Source organism: Xiphophorus hellerii, chromosome 10, assembly GCF_003331165.1.
Source record: "Xiphophorus hellerii strain 12219 chromosome 10, Xiphophorus_hellerii-4.1, whole genome shotgun sequence".
Taxonomy (NCBI): domain Eukaryota; kingdom Metazoa; phylum Chordata; class Actinopteri; order Cyprinodontiformes; family Poeciliidae; genus Xiphophorus; species Xiphophorus hellerii.
The window spans coordinates 10,716,667-10,736,521 of record NC_045681.1 but is presented as its reverse complement, the minus strand read 5'-3'; the positions used below and the strand labels follow the sequence as shown (position 1 = coordinate 10,736,521).

The following is a 19,855-nucleotide window of genomic DNA, read 5'->3' as shown; positions in this document are numbered from 1 at the left end:
AATTTTGTCCTCTTAGTTGAGATAAAACTCAACTTCTTTGAGTTTTATTTCTAAAACTCAACAAAGTTGATCTCCCTCCCTCAGATTCTCCATTTTCTCCCTGTCACGGCTGTGTATTTCCTCTGATTAGTTTGTCTGGTTCCTTTGTCATTGTACACCCTTGAAATGTACAGTTTTGAAGCTCCTGTTTTGTTTATTTCTTTGCGGTTTTTATGATTGCTCTATGTTTCCCCCTGTGGATTCTCATTATCTCATTAAAGCACTCCGTTTAATCACTGTCCTTTGCATTTGGGTCATCTCTTATTTCAAATCATGTATTTAACTTGCTAATTCTCCCATTTGAGTCATTGACCTCTGGGCGTTATCATTGACCTCTCAGCAGCCTCTTTGATTAATTCTCTCCTTGTCCAACTTGTTTTATAGACTAAACCTGCCTTAAGCTTCTGCAAAACTTTACCCATGAACCTTTCTGTGTACCTCAGTCTTCAAGAAGGTATCTCTTCTCTCATGTTTTTGACATCTCTACAGAAATAAATTACACAATGATGGACTCTACTGAAAACAGTTCTGAAAGCAATTGGTTACCTTGGATTTTATTTTAGGGGTGACCAGAAGACCTCTGCCCACTGACAATCTTAGTATAGTAAATGAAAAACAAAAGTAATAACAAAAATAAAATGCTGTCATCACATACAGATTGAGGTGGAATTATTCATTGGGAAGATGTAATTTGCATAAATAAATTTTGAAATGTGTATTCATTAAAAACATTTCAAACATAAGATTGCCTGATAGCAAAACTAACAGGATGGCAATTACCTCAGAAATGTTTGTGTGAACAAAAAAAAAACATTAGTTAGTGTTTGTTGTGATTGTAAGCATCTGTTAACCGTTATATAACTTTCTATCAGACAAGCTTGTCAGGTTAGGATGATTAAAACAATAAGACAAAAAACCCAGAAAGGACAAAAGAGTTTATTCAGAGCACAGGTTTTTCACAGATCAACCGAAGAAAGATGCTGTGAGGAGATCTCACTGACATGGGCTCAGGCCCTCCCATGCAAAGGTAGCAGCACAAAAGATAAGGAAATGTCTGCAGACGAGGACGGCATCAGTCAGCCTGTCGGGGGAGAGACGGAGCTGCCACTCGCCTCTTAGATCTGAACTGCACATCTCTCTGGGAAATACCTCCGTCTGTGGGTTTGGAAAGGTTATCTGGAAGCACATTCACAAACGCAGATGCTCACACACAACGTTGATTGCATTGTAAGCGCTGAAGAAAGGCAGTCAATCACCAGAGATTGACTGCCTTCCTGCTGTTCTGACATCAGAACAGCAGGAAAATGTCAAGATTCTCAGAGAAAAACACATTGTTTTAAACCAAGGCTTGTAATCTATTTTGTCTGCTTGTTTCTTATGAAACATCTTTACTTTTGCATACAACTGCTGCACCGTTGGGAAAGCACCTTCAAACACAGCAACCCTCAGTTTTTCATAGCTGTTATTACACCTCAGCTGTAGTTTTCTGTTCTGGCCAAAAGAGGGCAGAGAGAGAAATAAAGAAACCATTGGTCACTGTGAAGCCAGGAACTACGAGAGCACTTTTGGAGGTCACTTTAAACGGAGTCTTTATGATCAATCTGTCATTGTTTTTATTGTGCACACAAGAAATGAGTGCATAGACTATAAGACACTTGTTTAGATCTGACTAGTGGAGTTTTGCTTTATTTGGACTCGGGGTACTCTTGCTGAATCATGCTATGAGGTATGCCTGGAGGCTTTTTGTTTTGATTTTGGAAGCACGACTTGCTTGAAAAAAGTCTTTCCACAAAAATTGAGAAATTCTTGATATATTTATCTGCAGTTATCTGCAATATATCTATCTACAGTTTCAGAGATGTCCTGGTGATTCAGTTGGGCTCACTTTATTTTGTGGATGCAAAGTTTCTAGGTTTCAAGGAAACTCAGGAGCTTAAGTGAGTCTAATGTTAGAAATGTTTTCTCCTGTGACGCCAGAGTTTCTCAGATTGGAGATTTTTCTTTTATTCACATTTGTGGTAAAATTCTGTGCCTCACTTTTTCACCTTCACGGTAATTTAAGTATTGAACCAATTCACTTAAAAAAAAAAAAAAAAAAGCTTTTTCATTTCCAGGATTAAGGCATAATGAACATTTAGACAATAATTTCTTGACTATGTAAATAAGCTGAAAACAAAGTCACAATATCTTCATAATTATGGTTTTGTGTTCTATGAGAGAGTTTGAGTTAGCAGCAAATGCATGTCAAGCAGAACAATAAAACAATATCCTGGAACCCCACAAAAACATGCTCTGACTTCAGAAACATGTTATGTAAATACTTTTTTTTTTAAACACACAAAAAGATAATTTTGGCAATTGATGCAATCTAGGCTAGTAGTTAAGTGGACAGGAAAGCAAAGAGTCTATGCGGATAAAAGGACAAAATTCTTTGAACATTAATAAGCAGTTTTTGTGTTCTGTGTAGATTTTTTTGGCAAGAATCTAAAAATCTTTCATGTGAAACATATACAATTACATTACAACCTCCCAGAATTCGGTATCATTAAAAATAACTGTATCCCTTTGAGCCCTGGAGGACAAGACTGGTCGACAGCCATTCTGTCAGCTCTTTGTTCTAAATCTGCAAAAGGGTGATTAGCGATGTGGCAAATGGCCACTGCAGCTGCACAGGGACAATGGACAGCAGAGTGGTTTAAAGAGGTGATGCTTTACTGTTGGGACCTCACCATTCATGGAGGTAGACCCTGTGCTACTGTGGGCCCTCAGCTGCCTGAGCTGATCCTTTCTCCACTCCAGCTTCCCCGCTTTCGACCTCTCCCTCCTCTCCTGCATCTTCCGTTCCAGCGTTCGCACTCTTTCCCGGGAGCGGCTGATGAATACTGGTCTGCACCTTTGCAGTGCTCCCTGCCAAAGACAGAAACACATTGCTCTCTTTGACAAATCAGTTAGGCCGTCTCTTGAATTGCGCTTGAAGTTCTTATTAAGTGTTTTTCTTTCAGGTTTTTTTAAAATATATTTTGTACTAATTGTATCATTGTTATCTTCTGTGCATCTGATACAGACTCTTCTGCATTCGTAATGGTAGAATAAGATTCTTCTAAAATTAATATTAAAAATCCATTAAAGTTTGTCTTTGTAATGGACCAGTGTGAATTAGCTTCGGTGGTACAAATGCAATGTGACAGATGTCCATTTTCTCAAAAGTGGAAGAGCAAGCAAACATTCCATTCAATTAGTGGAAGCACTTGAAGAAAATATCTACTAGCCTAAACTTGCTTGCTTGCTATAGCTACAACCAGACCAATAATTAAAACATTCTAAAACAACTGGAACTTTGACAAACATGACCGGACAAGGATCCAGGATTAATTTACAGCGACACAAATCAGGAGGATGGTAAGAGGTGTCAAATAAAATCTCAAAGGCTCGCTGTTAGCAAAGTATTCATTCATTTTAAGGGTTTCAAAAGCATTTTACCACCAAACAGTTCAAATGGTTCTACAGACGAACATCTACGCTAAAGGTTCTAGATGTTTAAAGGTTCCACTTTTTAAAGGTTTCTGAATAGAAAATCAGTGTTTAACAGATAATAACATATGCTTTTGTTTCTTTGATTTATTGACTCATTAAGCGACTTGTGACCTTACCTGAAGGGAGGCACTCTCAGTTGACCCGTCATAATCTGGCATCAGTGAAATAAATTCAGCATAAGAACGCTTGTGATGCCGGGCTTCGCTTTTCTTGGAATTTATATATTTTCTCTCATCCATTACTTCTGAGAAAGAAGGAGGGAAAGAAAAAAAAAATCAAATAGTTTTGTGTTTCATTTACACCTTGCTAAGCTTCACATGCCTGAGCACAGTGTGGGGTTGCTCAACAGCTCCGCAGGCCTGCAGCAACTTATTACTCCTTGGTACTCTGGGTAAGTGTCAGGAAAATCTCTATGCAAGTAAACTGATTCAATCAAGCACAGTGTTGAACCTGCAACTTTTTTAGCTTAATATTTCCACAAGGTGAGAAATGATGAGCATTAAAAATCTTCCTGTCATGTCTAGTGACAGAGTTGTGTAAAAATACCAGCTTTTCCCCGGGGAGAATCCGTGGAGGCTGTCTCTGAATCGCCACTTGGTGTTTCCTTCTTACTAAGCTGCCTCTGGAGTTTGATGTTCGCTATAATCGCGGCCGCATTGAGGGCGAGCACTTCCTCTTGAGACTGATGGGAGTCAGGATCTGAAAAGCAGGAGGCCTTTGATGTAAGCAAACTGAGTTAAAAGCAGCGACAGTGGTTGTTACTGGGTTCTGAACACAACAGGCTGATTTTGACATCATTTTAATATCCCTCTTCATTCTACGGCGGACTGAATCAAACATGGAATTTAAATTACGCTGTCTCTGGCCTTATAATTAATTGTCGACACTCTTAATGAATGTGATTAGAGGGTAATTAATAATTTCATGCAGCGAAAAGAGATAATAAATAAAGAGGCGCACTAGCACAGCAGAAAACTCCCTCCACACATTGTTTTGTTCACTTGAATATACAATTTCCTGTGGGTAATCGTTTTGGCAACTGTAAGCAATCAATTAGTGTTTGTGAAATATGCAAAGATTGTTCTAATGTTGGACATTTTGCCATAATTAAGTCACAAATCGAGATTTGTTTGATAAACAATTCTCAAATTCATTTGAGAGTAACAGAGAAATCAAAAGGATCCAGTACATCTTTTTCTTCTAATTTCAATATTATAAAACGATCTCTTTTCATATGCAGATTTTATTTATTAAAGGAATAATGAATGAAAAAAAAGATTCAAATCAACCTGAACCCATTTTAAAAAGTAAAAACTGTCTCCTATAATCTTTGGTAGTAAACATTTGAGATCACTGACAGTGAGTTTTTTATGTTAACTATTGAGAATACTTCTTTCCACTTTGCTTTGCAGAATTATTTTAGTTCAGCCACATTTGAGAGTTTTAATCAGACTTATGGCTAGACTTTGACTAGGCCACTGCCAATCTTAAAAATTGGTTTTCTTTCAACACTACTGGTTGACGTTGGAACAGTGTCCTATCACTGTGTATGCAAAAGTGTACAATCAGAATGTACAGAAGTGTACATCTTATAATCAGCATGTTTGAGAGTGTTGGTTCTTTTCTGAAATGCTGCAATAGAGCAGAATGACAGCTCACACCTTTTACTAAGTGTTCCACTTTTATGAAAAATATCTAATAACACTGAAGCAGTAAAAAATGTCTGACCACTTTGACCATGAATGTCTGCAGATTAGGAAATTTAAGTACTTTCATCTTTTACAAATCGTATTTGTTTTTCAACTGGCTTTTGGTTAACAACATGCAGTTAGATTTTAATATCTAATATCTGTGAACTAAAGAAAAAGTTTAAGATTTCTGCTTCAGATGTTTCCCTATTAGCACTGTTCATGCTGTGCTTTACTTGCGATCCGAAACAAGCAAGTGTCTGACCTGTTTTACCCAGATTTACATCAATACCACAGACAGGAATCTCCTGGACTTCCCAGGCACCATTTCAAACCTCTCACATGTTTTCATTTTGATCTGCAAGATCACTTTTCCTTGCCTCAGCACCCAGCTGACAACCAACTTACAAAAAAAGCATCAAGGCATCAATAAAATATGTTAGGTGTGGGCAGAGGCTGGCTCAGCATCAGTAACATCACCTTACAGACATAAAAAGGGGTCAAAACGTGGGGCCTCATTCTCCTGATTCTGTCTGGCAAGTGATACAAAACAATCTAAGCCTTTCCACCTGCCAAAGCTCTGAATTCATTCTCCACCACAGAAATGTCGTTATGTTTATATTGATCATATTCCAAATAATTACTAACGTGAAAGCAGATCTGGATAGACACTGAATGTAAATGAATAATTTCTCAGTAAATGAATATTATAAAGTGAGACTGGATTTTGGCTGCAAAGTAACACAATGACAAAATTAACCTGAATGTCTATTAAGATTTAATGGAAGTATTGTGAAGTGGAAGGATAACGGTACATGGTCGTCTATCAGTTTTTATGAATAAAAGTTTCATGAATCTCATGTGCATTTAAATTCAGTCTTCTTTACTATCATACCCCTAAAAAGCATTGCTCACTCACTAGCTTGTGAGAAGTGGAAGAAGCAGAATTAATTTATTAAGACAAAATCCCAGGCTTTGAAAATCTTACATCCCTTTTTTCGAACCGTCATCTGGATATGAAAATAAGGTGGAGCTGCAAAGAGCCACAGCTCAGGTGAGACAACCTGTTGACAGCACAACATTCACCTTCACCTTTACAGTACATAATGATAAATGTATAAATGAGCACCATTTATGATTTTTCTCACATTATTATGCACTACTTTGTGTTGGCCTAGCAAAGTCTTTCTCAAACTGTGGGCACCCCCTAGTGGTCCACAAGTCACTGCATGCAAATGACCTTTTATTAACTCATAGCGTGACCTGCACAGTTAGTTTACCAAAGAATTGTGCTTAAAAACAATAAAGAAAAAGTGTCTTAAAACAAGGTCACTCAAAAGAAAAACTGAAGATACCGGTGGAAAGAAAACAATACCAGGACTACTTGATTGGAGGAAGTCAAGTCATGCGTTCTGCGTGTTTGTGTGTTTGTCAATGTGATGGACTGGTAACTTGTCCACCTTTTGCCTAATGACTGCTGGAGATAGGCAACAACCCCCATTACCCTACAACGATAAGTGTTTCTAGACAATGGATGGATGGGTGTTTAGAAGTGAAAATGGAGCTGGAATAAAGTTTTCATTCAAATCGATTTAAATGGAATATATTTTTTAAAAAGGAAGGTAGAAATGAGGGCGGATGAGCAGGGGGCTTTTTGGAATAGACGTCAGTTGTTATTCAGGCATATACCTGGCAAGAGAGTTAGGTGCTCTCACTGCAACGGATGAAGGGTGATTTTTATAACAATCTCATAATCAACAAGACATCAAAGCTGAGGGACTATACAGATGGGGTGTAATATCTTGAAGCTACAAGGCATAAACTGTAAAAAAGGAAGTGTATATTTAGACACTGCAATGCTTTGAAAATATAGATCAAAGACAGATGGAGCCTGTATGTTGACAGGAACACTGTCAAAGTGGGACAGAGATACCTACCCGGGGCCTTGATGAGAGTGAGACTTGGGGAGGCTCTGCGTGTTCCATCCACTGTCGGTGGCAGTCTTTCTTTCTCATTTCTATTTGGTGTGAGCGTGTCAGCGGCCATGGGCCGACCTGCTTCCTTTGCTGTTTTTCCAGAGCTGGTGAAAAGGCAGTCGAAGTCCACATGATTGATAGAGGTGTCCTGTGGAAGACCGGAGCTCCGCTTCCAGTCAGACCATTGTGAAACACCTTCCTTGCTCTGCTTAGAGTGTTCAGTCAAACTGCCGTAGCAGCTCAGTGGTCTTTGTGGCCTCTCAGATCTATGTCCCGCAGCCCTTGGTCGAAGCTCCAAAGGAGGGAATGCAATGGCAGGGGGGTTACTAAGAAAAAGATTCAGTGTAGATCTGTGAAGGGTTTCGTTTTTCTGTCCATCTAAAGAGAATGTGTTTGGGACAGTTGCACTTGGTGAGGAATTCAGTTGATAAGCAGGTACTTTACTGTTTTCCATATGGTTTTCTTGACTCGGCGTGCTGTTATTCTTATACAGTCCTTCAGTGTAGCTGTGTCTGTACTCTGGATTCCTGGGTGTTATCTTGCCTGGACTGTAACTCTCCTTATGCTCTGTCACTTTAATGATTGTGGCCTTTCTTCGCCGAACCACAGTGTCCAAAGCATTGCCAGAGGGTACGGTTCCCGGTTGACTGCTGTCCGGAGCAGAGCTTGATATAACTCTCTGCTCTGTCACTTTCACTATAGTAGCTTTCCTCTGCACTCTTACTTGCTGGGAGTTTGGGTCCATGGGCTTGCACTCTGGTGGGAGAGGAGAAGGAGACTTTCTGGATCGGGACCCGGGCAAGCTGGCTGATCTGCTCACTTTTCTGGAGGAGATGGTGATGGAAGAGATGCCTGCTTTGTTCTGAGGGATGAGGGTGGTCGCAGCTGAACTTGTCTGTATGTTTGAAGATTCTGAGCTGTTGTTTGTCCCATAAAAGACAGTGGCCTTTAGAGGCTGAACGCTGCTTGTTCTTTGCAGAGTGGTATGGGGCCTCTGTGTGTTCGTTGTATTTGACCCTTGTAGCAAACTGTGATGACCAGTTGGATCAGCAGAAGCTGTGCAATGCAGAGGTGAATGCTTAGTGGGTTCTGTGATTGCTTTTGTCATCAGATGTGATTTCTTGTGGGGTACTAATTCAAACCCTCTGGTGAGTTCATTGGAGTTATTTCCTCCCGAAGGACCTGACGCTCTGTTGGGCTTCCAGCCTGTCCTCAGAGTGTTCCAGCTGGGAAGTCGGTTTACTGCAGAGTGCTGTTTTTCAGGCCCCTGTGGATGAAATAAGATCACAGTGCCTAGTTAAAGTATGCACATACCATCAAATTATGTAACATTTTGTCACATCACAGCCATGAATTTAAATGTATTTAGCAACATCTTTTGTGGTAGACCAACACAAAGTAGTGAATTATTCTGAAGTGGAAGGAAATTATCCAAGATTTCTAAATAGTTTTACATAAAATAAAATAGTAATAGGTGGAGTGCATTTTAATTCGCTTGCTTCAAGGTAATAATTTGCAGAATCCTCTTTCATTGCTTTTTCCGCAATTAATGTTTTGGGGTAAGTCTGTAGTTGCTTTGAACAACTATAATTTTGACCCAGTCTCCTTTGCAAAAAGCACCCAACTCAATATTGGTCTCATTTAGGGAGGCTTTTTCATGCTGTGTCCACATACATGGCTTGTGCACACAATTGTCATGACAAACTGCAGACACCACTTCTTTTGGTTTTCTTTGAACAATGGTTTTCTCTTCAACAAAATTCAGATTTGTGGATTGCAGGAGATTCTCCATCTTGAGATGTGAATCTCTCCTGCTCCTGTAAAGGTTTAAACACACCCTAGACCTCTATGGGTCCTACTCTGATTAATGCTCTCCTTGCCTGGTCTGTCAAGTTTGGACAATGACCATGTCTTGATAGGTTTGCCAAGACATGAGCTCTGGGGAAATGTTTACAGTGTTGTATATTGTTTCATAATCCAAATCTGCTTTAAACTTCCCCGTAACTTAACCTCTAACCTGTCAGCTGTGGTCATTGGTATTTATGGTGATGTTTGAGCTGTCTGTGTATTAGGGAGGTTGATTACTGAGCAGAGAACAAATGGCTGATTAGAAACAGATTGCAGGTGTGAAGGGAGGGAGCAGAAGCCAGGCTGAGGAAAGAGAGAGAGAAAATGGCACAGACAGTACACAAACTGGGTAACTAGGAATAATTAATTTAACACTAACATATACAGTGTAACTAGACATGAGAAACATAATACACCTAAAGTAACTAAAGGATTAAAGGACCAAACGGAATCAGGATGAAAGAAGGTAGAACAGATATTCATGTCACACATTTTACATTTCAATTTCAAAAACACACTGAAATTTGCGTATCGTTCTTCTATTTCACAATGCAATATTCCCTTCAGTTCGTCTGCCCCAAAATACAAATTTGCGGTTTGCACATGACAAACTTGGGAAAATGTGGAAGGATAACATAGCAACACTGCTATGACATGTTAAAAATGTTGCCAAAGTGAAATGGATTCAGTTTGGCACTTTGATTTAAGGGGCAAATATCTTTTTTTTCCCCCCATATCAAATATTGAAAACCTGACATGTTTTCAGCTGTGCATTTCAGCTGCAGGTCAGTTGTTTTGTTTGTTCTGGTGTCAGGTGACCCACCGCATGCTAGACACAGTGACTGCCCCAGCAGCAATGGAAGGAGCTGTAGCTAAAGCCAGTGCACAGCGTGACTTATCTCTCACTGAATGACAATAAAACTCTTTTCACAACAGCAACTCAGTGGCAAAAAGCAAAGATTTCTGTCTCTAGGCTTGAGTATTTTGATGTTGTTTATAACACTTAAAGAAATACTGATATGTCCTTGTAGAAATATTTCTGATAGGATATAATGCACATCTTTGTTTCCCAATTGACTTTCTTAACACATATGGTGTTAAACTATTCATCACTCCAAATAGGCAGAATTTTCCATTCTGATGGTTTTTAGGAAACTTTGGAAAGTGGAGGGTTGCTGGAAGAACTAGTTAAATTGTAGAGTCTGCGCCTGCAGTGCTTCAGGACCACCAAATAGGTTGAGGTTCGAGGCGGAGGAGTTATGGAAATATTCATGATGACAGTCATTGAAGAAGCACCAGAGGTGTGAGGTCAGGTTGGAGGAGAAAACTCTTTATTACATTACATCAAGCAGGTTGAATTCTAGGGAGAAAATGCAGAAGCGTCTCATTTTGCAGTGTGCAAATTAAGTTTACGACCCACAGCTACTCTGAATGTTGACTTTATACCTCTAAAGCAGCAGTAGCTGTTTCTCTGCAAAGTCATTTACCAGGTTTACTGGCCACAGGCAGGGAGTTACACCCTGCACACAGATTGGATGTTCCCAAGCACTGTTTTACCTAATACGCCTCCAGATGGAGGGACATCCTCTGATTGCACAGGCTTTGCTGGACATACAGAGGCTAGAAGCCTCTGTATGTCCAGCAATACAGAGCGAACTCCGAACTCCTCCTGAGGAGGAGTTCCTCCTGAGGAACTTCTCCTCAGGAGGAGTTCGCAGCTCTAAGATGTACAGTTTATGTTCACATTTACATACACTCAGCACTGGTATGAATATTACAGCTCACAGATGTCTCCTGTTTTAGGTCAGTTAGGCTTTGCTGAAAGGAAAATTAATGACATAGGGATTTTACTTTGTTACAGATCAGAATACATTTTGTATAGAAAATACAAAAGTCATACATTTTGTTAGCAGAACTGCTTGTTATACTGTAACACATTAGTTTTATTATTCAGTGTTATTTCACAAGCTTTTTGCAATAGTTAGCTGTAATTCTGGTACATTCATCTTGATTGAATGGGTGTGACGGGGTCAGGTTTGTGGGCTGCCTTGACAATGCTTTTTATTGCATGTCTAGCTCCATGTTGAGCAGGTAAAAATAAAATAAGTCAGCAATAAAAATATTTTTGTTAAAAAGCAATACGATTTTTGTTGCTTGGGAATGGATGGTTGGAATCTGGTGATTTTGGCCAGAGTGGTAATAAGTTTACACAAATTACTTTAAAACGTAGTGTATAAGGTAAATCTTTTATATTTTAATTCATAATTACTGATTAATATAAGGTCAAATAACAGAAGGTCAGTGCTTGAAAAGTTTGAAACCTTAAAGGAAATTGCTTAAAGGAAACTTAAGCTTTGTGTGTGAGTGTCCTATCAAACCAGCATGGAATCAATCCGTTTTGAAATACTGACGTAGGCATAAAAAAAAAATACAACTTTAACCTTTAGCTTAAAAACATCAACTAACTCACCAACTTTTGCAAATCCTCTGATTATTACTCCTATGTTCCACTTTTAAAAGTTTATATAAAGCCTAGCTGTTAGTTTCATAAATGAGGAATAGATTACCTCAGAAGCGCCACTATCTGTTGTCCTCCTTGTCTTCACACCCGGTGCACTGGGACTGGTGTGACTTCTCTCCACCTCTGCTGTATCAAGGCAAAACAAATGCATTTCAAGCAAGACAGGATGTCGTTTTCAACTTAGCATGTACAAACACAAACACACGCGCACACCCCCCACACACGCATACACACATCAAGCAATTCTCTAAAGACTGTAAGGAAATGTTGACACTGTCAATAATTCACATAGGCACAGAAAAAAAATAGTCTGGCACCACCCTGGAGTCACTTTCCTGCTTCCTCAAGGGGATGACTGCATTGGTGTGACTGATACCCAATGGTGGCCCTTTCAGCTTGCCTGGCTGTGTTTCCACCTGCTGCCGTTACCATGGTGACAAGCCCTCAGTTTGAGATAACCCTGGGTTATCGCCCGGTTAATCTGCGGTGATTTCCATTTTAAGGGAGAAAATGACAGACGAGCCAAAATTTTGCTAGACAACTGCACCTGAAGATTAAATGACCCAGGCCCATGTATTTTTATTACTTAAAAAATGCTCCTTCACTAATTTATTAATTGTTCCACCTTTCTCTTGTTCACTAACTGTAATTAAATTATGGGGATTTATTTTTTTTCAATCAGCATCTGACATTAATATCCCAGGAGACCATAAAGATTAAAGGACATATGGCAAATACTCTTTAAGATCCCTATGGTCAGCTTTTTAATAATGGTCAACATCCTGATTTTTACTTAATTGTTATGTGAAAGTTCAAACACAAAATGCTTCATATTTAATCTTAACATTTAATAAGTCCTCATTAGCATTAGGTAATTTCATAGTTGCTAAATGGGATTTGTATTGAGGAATAGAGAAATTAATCTAAATTCAGCTGTTTCCCCCAAATAAAGACAGCAAGATATTAAATACGAAAGGAGAGATTTTTAAGATGCAAAAATGTTGGCAGTTTTTTTTCTAGCAATATTTACATTATTTTTTTGCATATTTTATTTTCATGTGTAGATTTTACAATGCCCCACTGACAGCTGGTCAAATTCAGCTGGGGCTGTCAGTGCTACTTTTATTAGTCTTAAAATAAATTTTGTGTGGCTGTAGCATAATTTCATGCTGAAAATTTTGGGGAAAAATATTTAATACAATATGAACATTTTCAGATACAAACTTTCATATCCATTGTACTTTAGGTTGATCAGAGTATCTAAATTGTTTTATTAGCAATTGTGTTTCTCTAGAAAAAATAACTTTTAACATTAGTCATCATTTTCTGACCTTTTTTTATACATTTCTCTATCACTTAATTTCAGTCTGTAAATGTAGCCTTTGACAAGAAATGTTTATGTTGTCATATACAGTATGTTAATGTATGTTAAAACTACTGCACTGACTAACGCAGCTCCTTGGTGCCGTGTAGATAGATTGCTTTGATTTCTGTTGGCGGCCCGAGTCTTGTCAGGATAATCTTTGTGTAAACAAGGAAGAAGTTAAAAGATCAAGCTTCAGATCAAACCTGGTGAGTGCAGCGCTGCTGTGTTCAAAGACGAACAACTCTCCTTCTCCGATCAGTCTGAATCTCCGTTTATCTTCCTGACTCCCGCCTCAATCCCCATCCTACCTCTTTTTTGTTAGCTCTATAGTCCTGTTTAGGCTCCATCTACTTTGCCTACAGTGCTGTTTGAGTACTGTGGTACAAGAGTCAGGACAGATTATTTTCGTGTTGATTTAGAGAGTGACAACTGATGACTTGGACAGCACCACTTAGGGAAACTTATAAGAAGCAAGCTGTTTGCCTGCCAAGCAAGTCATGAAATTTTCATAAAATAAGGTAGAAATAGGACCTAATTACTGGCTGGGGGATGAAAAAGAGGTGCAAAAAAGCTTACTTTTCATAAAAACAGACAACCAATAATCTGGACCCATCTGCAACATACCCAGTTGGACAACTGGCTAATATAAATAATGAATTGAGAGTTTTGTGTTTTACTTCCTTCCTCCTCTGTCTGCTTTTATCAAACTCAGCCATGACACATGTTAATACCAATTGTGAACCTGTCATAGGAATCCCCCCTCTCACTGTTAATCGATCAGATTTTTTTTTAATTGTGTTGGAAGATCTGACACTAACAGACAATAATGTGCCAAGAATGCCTTTATAAGCATTCAACGCTGTTGCCTGTTATTTCTGTTTACCAGAAAAACAGGCAAGCCAAGGTGGTACAGATTTTCCTGACATGTCACAAAAATTTGACCAGATCAGTTTGGCCACTTTAGTATTGAATAGTAGCAAAAACACAGAATCCTGTAATGATACAGCTAAATGCATAGATACCTTTAGAACAATGTGAGTCATCATTCTTTTGAAAAGCTGGAGTGATGGGCTGTTTCAGTTTCACCTAAGGGCAAAAAAAGAGAAGTTTGTATTGAGTTAATATTGGAATTAAAATGGTCTCCACTGATAGATTTAAAGGTTTAAAAAGAAGACTTTTGTACAACAATCGATTATGACTGTATGTAACATTTGCTGGTTGACTGGGCAGTCGGAAGAAAAGGGATTCGCTTTGCACATCAGTTCAATCAAACCCCCAGTATAGCACTGCAAATTATCGATTGTGGAGACATATTATAAGTTAACTGGATAATGCTGTGCTCTCATTGATTCAGCTTTGTACATTTACTTGCGTCCTTTCTGGGAGCTAAGCTCAATCTTTGCCTTTTCAGCTCCAAATTAGTCGCAAAGCTTTTGAGAAAGCGTTGAGATCCTGCCGAGTCGGCTGTTTTCAAAGGATGCCTGAGCTCTTACATCTCCCTGAGTAACTCAGACTGTACAGTACAAATGGCCCTAACTGGCGCTACTACGCTCTGCCTGGTCCAGACCGCCATCACCTTCGCAACATGAGCTTATGCTGCCTCACAAATATTTCAAAATCAGCGCAACACAACCTAAGGGGATATCTTGTTACAGATCTGGGTTAAACAAGCTCCAAATCTTTACAAAATGGGTTTTTTTTCCAACAAAGGGAATATCCTCAAAGGTACAAAAGTTGTTCAATAAAGTCTTTGATAATGATATTCTAAATCATCCTAATCAATAGTTATCCAAACTAATAGAGTAGAGAAAATCAAAGAATATCTTACAGGTGTAATAAGATGGAAAAATCTTACTACACTACATCAATAATGATGATGCTTCCAGTTTGTCATATATATTATCTAAGGTTTTGGAGTTGTCTTTCCCTGAAGACATTAACAAAGCTGTAAGCTGGCATTTAGACCATCCACACATGAAATCCATCCATCCGTCCGTCCGTCCGTCCATCCATCCATTTTAGGTACACCCTTGTCCCTAGTGGGATTGGGAGGGGTGCTGGTGCCTATCTCCAGCGAATGTTTCGGGCGAGAGGCGGGGTCACCCTGGACAGGTCGCCAGTCTCGCAACACATGAAATCACCATCCAAATTCAATTAAATTTATAAATAATTTATTTGTCCCAATGGGGAAATTAATTGTTGTCATAACTGGTATCATTCAAGGATTTTCAAAGAGTCATTGTGGATGGTGATTCTGTTGGCAATAAGCTTTATCAATTGCTCCATGTGTTTGCTCTAATTTTGCATATCTCTAAAATTTAAAGATCAGAAGGGAGACAAAACAGTGAATAAAGAGTCCAGTTCAGCTGCTTCTGTGTAAGTATTGCAAGATGAAAATTTTAAAGATCAATTTATTTTGGCCATTTTGTACCTTCTAGCACTCTTTCTTGTGTCTTTACAATCCATATAATTTTATTTCAGCTCATTTCTCTTTAAATGGCTCCTTTTAGGCTTCTATAAGAGACAGCTCATTGGTCAAATCTGACAAAGCTTTTATAAGTTTGAGGTGTGTTAAGCTGTTAATATATTAATGTGTTTCATAATGAGGTCTTTAAATAAAGGCTTTAAACATTGAACTATAAATTAGGTGTTTAAAGAAGTTAACTAACAGTAACTGCTCTTCCTTAACAGCAATTACTGTAACTAGTTTTGTAGTTAGGTGAACTTAGTCTATGCCCCTCTGTTGATGTTGTACATATAACTTACAAATGAAACTTACAAATAAAACTGTAATTAATTTTGATAGTAAGTATATTTTTTTATGAGGGGAGACAGAATGTCAACCAGAACAGGAAGACAGAGTAAAATTGGAACCTGAAGTAAAACTTGACTTTCAACTTTGGCCCAGAGGGTACACACAGCAATTTCTGTATTTGGTCAATATGTTTGCACACATCTCAGCAGGGATTGTGACCGACTCCTTTGCACAGAAGCTCTGGAAATTCTTTTGCTTTCTTAGCTGCTGCATTATGGCTTCTTCCTTAGATTTTCTGTAAGATTTAGAGTTTGGCTATGCAGCTCTATGCCCAAAATGGAATTATTGGCATTTTGGACACACCATGTCTCCATAGCAATAATTAGACCCTCTCTATAATTGTCTAATAATTCAACTAATTATTAATTTTCAACTGGTTGTTTGGGAGTGATGAGAGAAACAAATCAACTTTTTCTGTACTGCCATCACAAACATGACCATCATGAGTCTGCTAAACTCTACTGGAACTGAGAGCTCTTATCAGAGACTAACATCGTTTTTCAACAACACAGACTTTTGATGGGTGGAAATGGAAATCACCTCATGCACACCGTCAAGTATGATGGATAATCTATGGTGCCGTGGGTTTGTTTCTCTTCCAAAGGGCTTGGGAACGTTTCTAGAGTGCACAATATTCTGAATTCTTTGAAATACCGAAATATTTTAAATACAATTCTGCATATTCGGTGTTTCTCTTTGTTCAAAACATGGCAAGCTAATGTGGCTAAGTTTATGTCTGTTTTAGTCTTCACTTTGGTTTCATTTGACCACAATATTTCCTTGTGAGCCTTCACTGTTATTCTATATATTGATGATTATTTTATATTTCTTACATTTCCAAATAGTCATATCAGTCCAAGTTAATGTTTGTTCTCACCAAGCTTCTTGCTCATTTACATAGTTTTGTAGCCTGGAGGAGATCTGTTATATGTTTCCCTCTGGTGTCCTGTGTCAGCGTTTTAGTCTTTCTCACAGTGATGGAAAATTGGCATGGAGGAAACTTGACATGTAACATGCAAAATACAAAATGGGCTGGAATCAGGAGGATCTGAAATTATGCACTTGTTTGACCAATATTACCTGTGTCCCACATGAGTAAATATATAAAAACAAGAAAATTTAAAAAAAACATTTAAATCAAAGTATATCTTATCTATAATGAGTTTTTGTTTGTTTTGTTTGGTTTTTGTTGGTTGATCATTTGTCTTTTACCAGTAAAATGAAACTAAACAAAAAATTCAAAACTTAAGAATAAGCACAAGTCAAACCTTTCTTCCCCGACCCCTTTCTCAAGAAGCTAAAACAATTCAGAGAATGTTAGGGGAAACTAGAAAGATAGTGTACGTGATTTAATCCACTGTTAGTGACAGGTTTTTGTCTATCTTACTTGGCCACCTGATGCGTCCAAGTGCTGGTTTTGGGTGCAAGTGTTCCCCACCATCATTACTCTTCTCTGGATTGGCAACCAACCAATTTTGACTGGAGCAAGATTACTGAGCTGAGTTTGTTCCTTTGACGGCGACTGCACGATGTGAGCTTTCTCCCAGCCTCCCTTGCGCTCTGGAGTGGGAAACCACACAGTTTGGAGGGACTCCTGGCTGCTAGGTGAGCTCCCACATGAAGACGAGGCTGCACTGAAGGAAGAAAAGTCCGTCTGCCTCCACGCTCTTCTTTTTGCCTGTCCCTCGAGAACAGGCATGGATGCAGTCCGATCATCCAATGATGTATTGTGAATTGATGATTGGCCTTTGCTCTGCATTGTCTTGAGGTGTTCCAGCCAGAAGTCCAGCTGGCGCCCCTCAATGGCGCTCTGCGGCCGAGGCGCAGGGGAAAAGAGAGATCTTCGAGGTAAAGACTCTTCTCCTGACGTAAAGCTCTCCCAATAGGACTCGTCTCCTGACCTTCTCCAGCCCGGAGCCCTCCTTGGGTGGGCAGCTGGCCTGCGGAAAGTCATCTCTTGGGATCTCAAGTAACTACTTTCAGGTCTTGAATTTCAACCAGTAAATTAAGCCCTTTTACATAGAATCCATTTGTGAGTTTAGGCATAAATATTTGGACACACTCTTGAAGGCATCCAAGTAATCCTTAGCAAGAATTAGCAACAGGTCATCTTTCCTGTTGATCTGTTGTGATAAGATATAAGACATTTCAGGTTACTATACCAGTGACTACACCAACAATTCCCTGGGTCTATAAGATCATGTCTCTAAAACTCACCAAATTCATCCCTTTTTTCTCTTGACTCCAACTCTTCTCAGTCCATAGCTCTTGGGAAGCAAACACTGTCTGTCTTGGTGTAAAGTAGGTGCTGGTGGGTACTGTCTCCAGTCAGGCATGTAGCAATGTGAGGGATGCTTTGGCAAACAAAAGAGTTACTGAGCACAACAGCTGAACAGCCAGTAAAGCAGGAAAAAGAGAAAGACACAGAGGGATGGGCTTGCTGGAGGAGAAAAAACTAACACTTGTTGATTCAATGCATGCTCATCTAAAGGAGGACAGTCATCAACGTTCAAATTAGGATACCATTTCTTAAAATAAAAACCATAGAGAACACTGAATGCTTGTGAGGTGTTGTCACAAACAAACCAAGGCGTATTTCTAATTAGTAGATTATCCGTGTTATTCCATGGCTTGCTTTCTGCATCACATTTCATCGCTGGTGAATTCCCATCTTCTTTATTCCCCCGTCTGTCTGTGATCTCGTGGTCAGTGTCTGATGATAAGCGTTGCCACCCTCAAGCCTCCATTTAAGCCGTGTGACTCCAGCAAGACCGTCTTAAAATGGGTCAGTGTCTTCTTAGATAAGCAACTGTGACCCACATGATGTCCCATGCGGCATGTGGAGGCAGAAGAATTGGGTCCAGCCAATGTTTCTGTTTATCTAATTTCTTCATAATAAATAGAGAATTTACATGAGCTCATAAAAAAGATGTAATTATTTCCCTGAGAGCTTTTGAAAAGGAACCAAGTACCAATGGGTCAATAAAGCAACAAAAGTTAACCAAAACATTATTTAAATCTTCAAAAGAGGTTGTTTTAAATCATTTTTATTCAACCAAGATGTTAAATTAAATCTGTTTTTGTCAACATTTAATAAAATAAGGCTTGTCGGAACATATTTACACCCTCCTCAATAATACAAACAAATGGCATTCAGGAATTATTTTAATTATTTATTTTTGGTGATGAGCTAGAAGTATTTGAGATTAGAAGGCCTCCTTATCATCACTCTAATCTTTTGCTTCCTCAACATATATTCTAGCAGATTCAAGATGGGACTCTAAAACGTTAGAATAAACATTGATCACTTTAAAAGTTTACTTAAAACTTTAATCTCTCAGGGACATAAATAATTACTATCTTAGCTGTTTGTTATTCCCTTTACCTGCCAGTGTTAATAATGTTATGCCTCATCAGAGTAATTTTAAAAGTAGTAACCCCCTCTACTGGAAAAACTCAAACACAGCAAGTGAGGTTGTGAAGGTCATGCAGCTGAGAGACTTCAATGAAGCACAGGATGGACCCAGTAGGGTTATCCATTCTGCAAAGATTAATGAATTCAAATGTGTGGATCAGGTGCATCTTTCTTAAGGTTTGTTTAGCAAATCACAGGAGAGAAATCCCTTATTGGCTCAGGACATGACAGGCTTGTTTGAATTCCTCTACTCTGTCAACTTCACACCAGAAAAGTCAGATATTGGTGTATCCTCTATGCATTCTAATTCAGTGTTTGAACGTTTGAGATTGAAAGTTTTCTGACTTTCTGAAAGTGTTTCAAAGTTTTCTTTGCACTTTGGTTGTTTTTTCCCCACTATCTGTTAGTAGCTGAACATTGTGTGGTATTAACTTAAATTGAAAAGTGTCAGAGTTGAAAGAGAAACTATCTCCAGAAGACGAAACAAATCTGAAGGCATCTCTTTAAAAAAACAAAACAGAGATAAATCCACAACAGAACCAACAAAAGACCTGAAAGAATCACAATCCTTCATCTGCTGTATAGCACATTTCCATCTCTTAACTCATTGGGAGTAATTTTGTCACATGTTTGTGACATATTACTGTTTTACA

The 19,855-nt window shown here is 38.7% G+C and overlaps 1 protein-coding gene across 5 annotated transcripts; it reads right to left on the bottom strand.

Annotated features, from left to right (window-relative positions):
• Positions 1–956: 956 nt before the first annotated feature.
• On the bottom strand, positions 957–18,389 carry c10h10orf90 (chromosome 10 C10orf90 homolog). 5 transcript variants are annotated; one of them, XM_032574835.1, is made up of 9 exons: positions 18,005–18,389; positions 17,175–17,910; positions 13,995–14,058; positions 11,653–11,732; positions 7,199–8,504; positions 4,120–4,272; positions 3,690–3,814; positions 2,769–2,946; positions 957–1,215 (listed from the first exon to the last, which is right to left on the bottom strand). In XM_032574835.1, exons 2-9 carry the CDS (start codon positions 17,739–17,741, stop codon positions 1,112–1,114), a joined length of 2,577 nt encoding a protein of 858 aa, XP_032430726.1. In that variant the 5' UTR covers positions 17,742–17,910; positions 18,005–18,389; the 3' UTR covers positions 957–1,111. The 5 variants fall into 5 exon arrangements, with proteins under 5 accessions (XP_032430726.1, XP_032430725.1, XP_032430724.1 ...); XM_032574834.1 differs by having other exon boundaries at positions 3,690–3,817; positions 11,653–11,729; positions 18,005–18,388; XM_032574833.1 differs by having other exon boundaries at positions 3,690–3,817; positions 18,005–18,387.
• Positions 18,390–19,855: the final 1,466 nt, after the last annotated feature.

Bases quoted from the DNA above. Each gene is read 5' to 3' on its own strand.
- c10h10orf90 (XM_032574833.1), bottom strand. From the start codon at position 17,741: ATGACTTTCCGCAGGCCAGCTGCCCACCCAAGGAGGGCTCCGGGCTGG. The intron at 14,059-17,174 runs GTAAGATAGACA...TTTTGCCCTTAG, and splicing joins TGGACGCATCAGGTGGCCAA to GTGAAACTGAAACAGCCCAT. The intron at 2,947-3,689 runs GTAAGGTCACAA...TGTCTTTGGCAG, and splicing joins CTGAGAGTGCCTCCCTTCAG to GGAGCACTGCAAAGGTGCAG.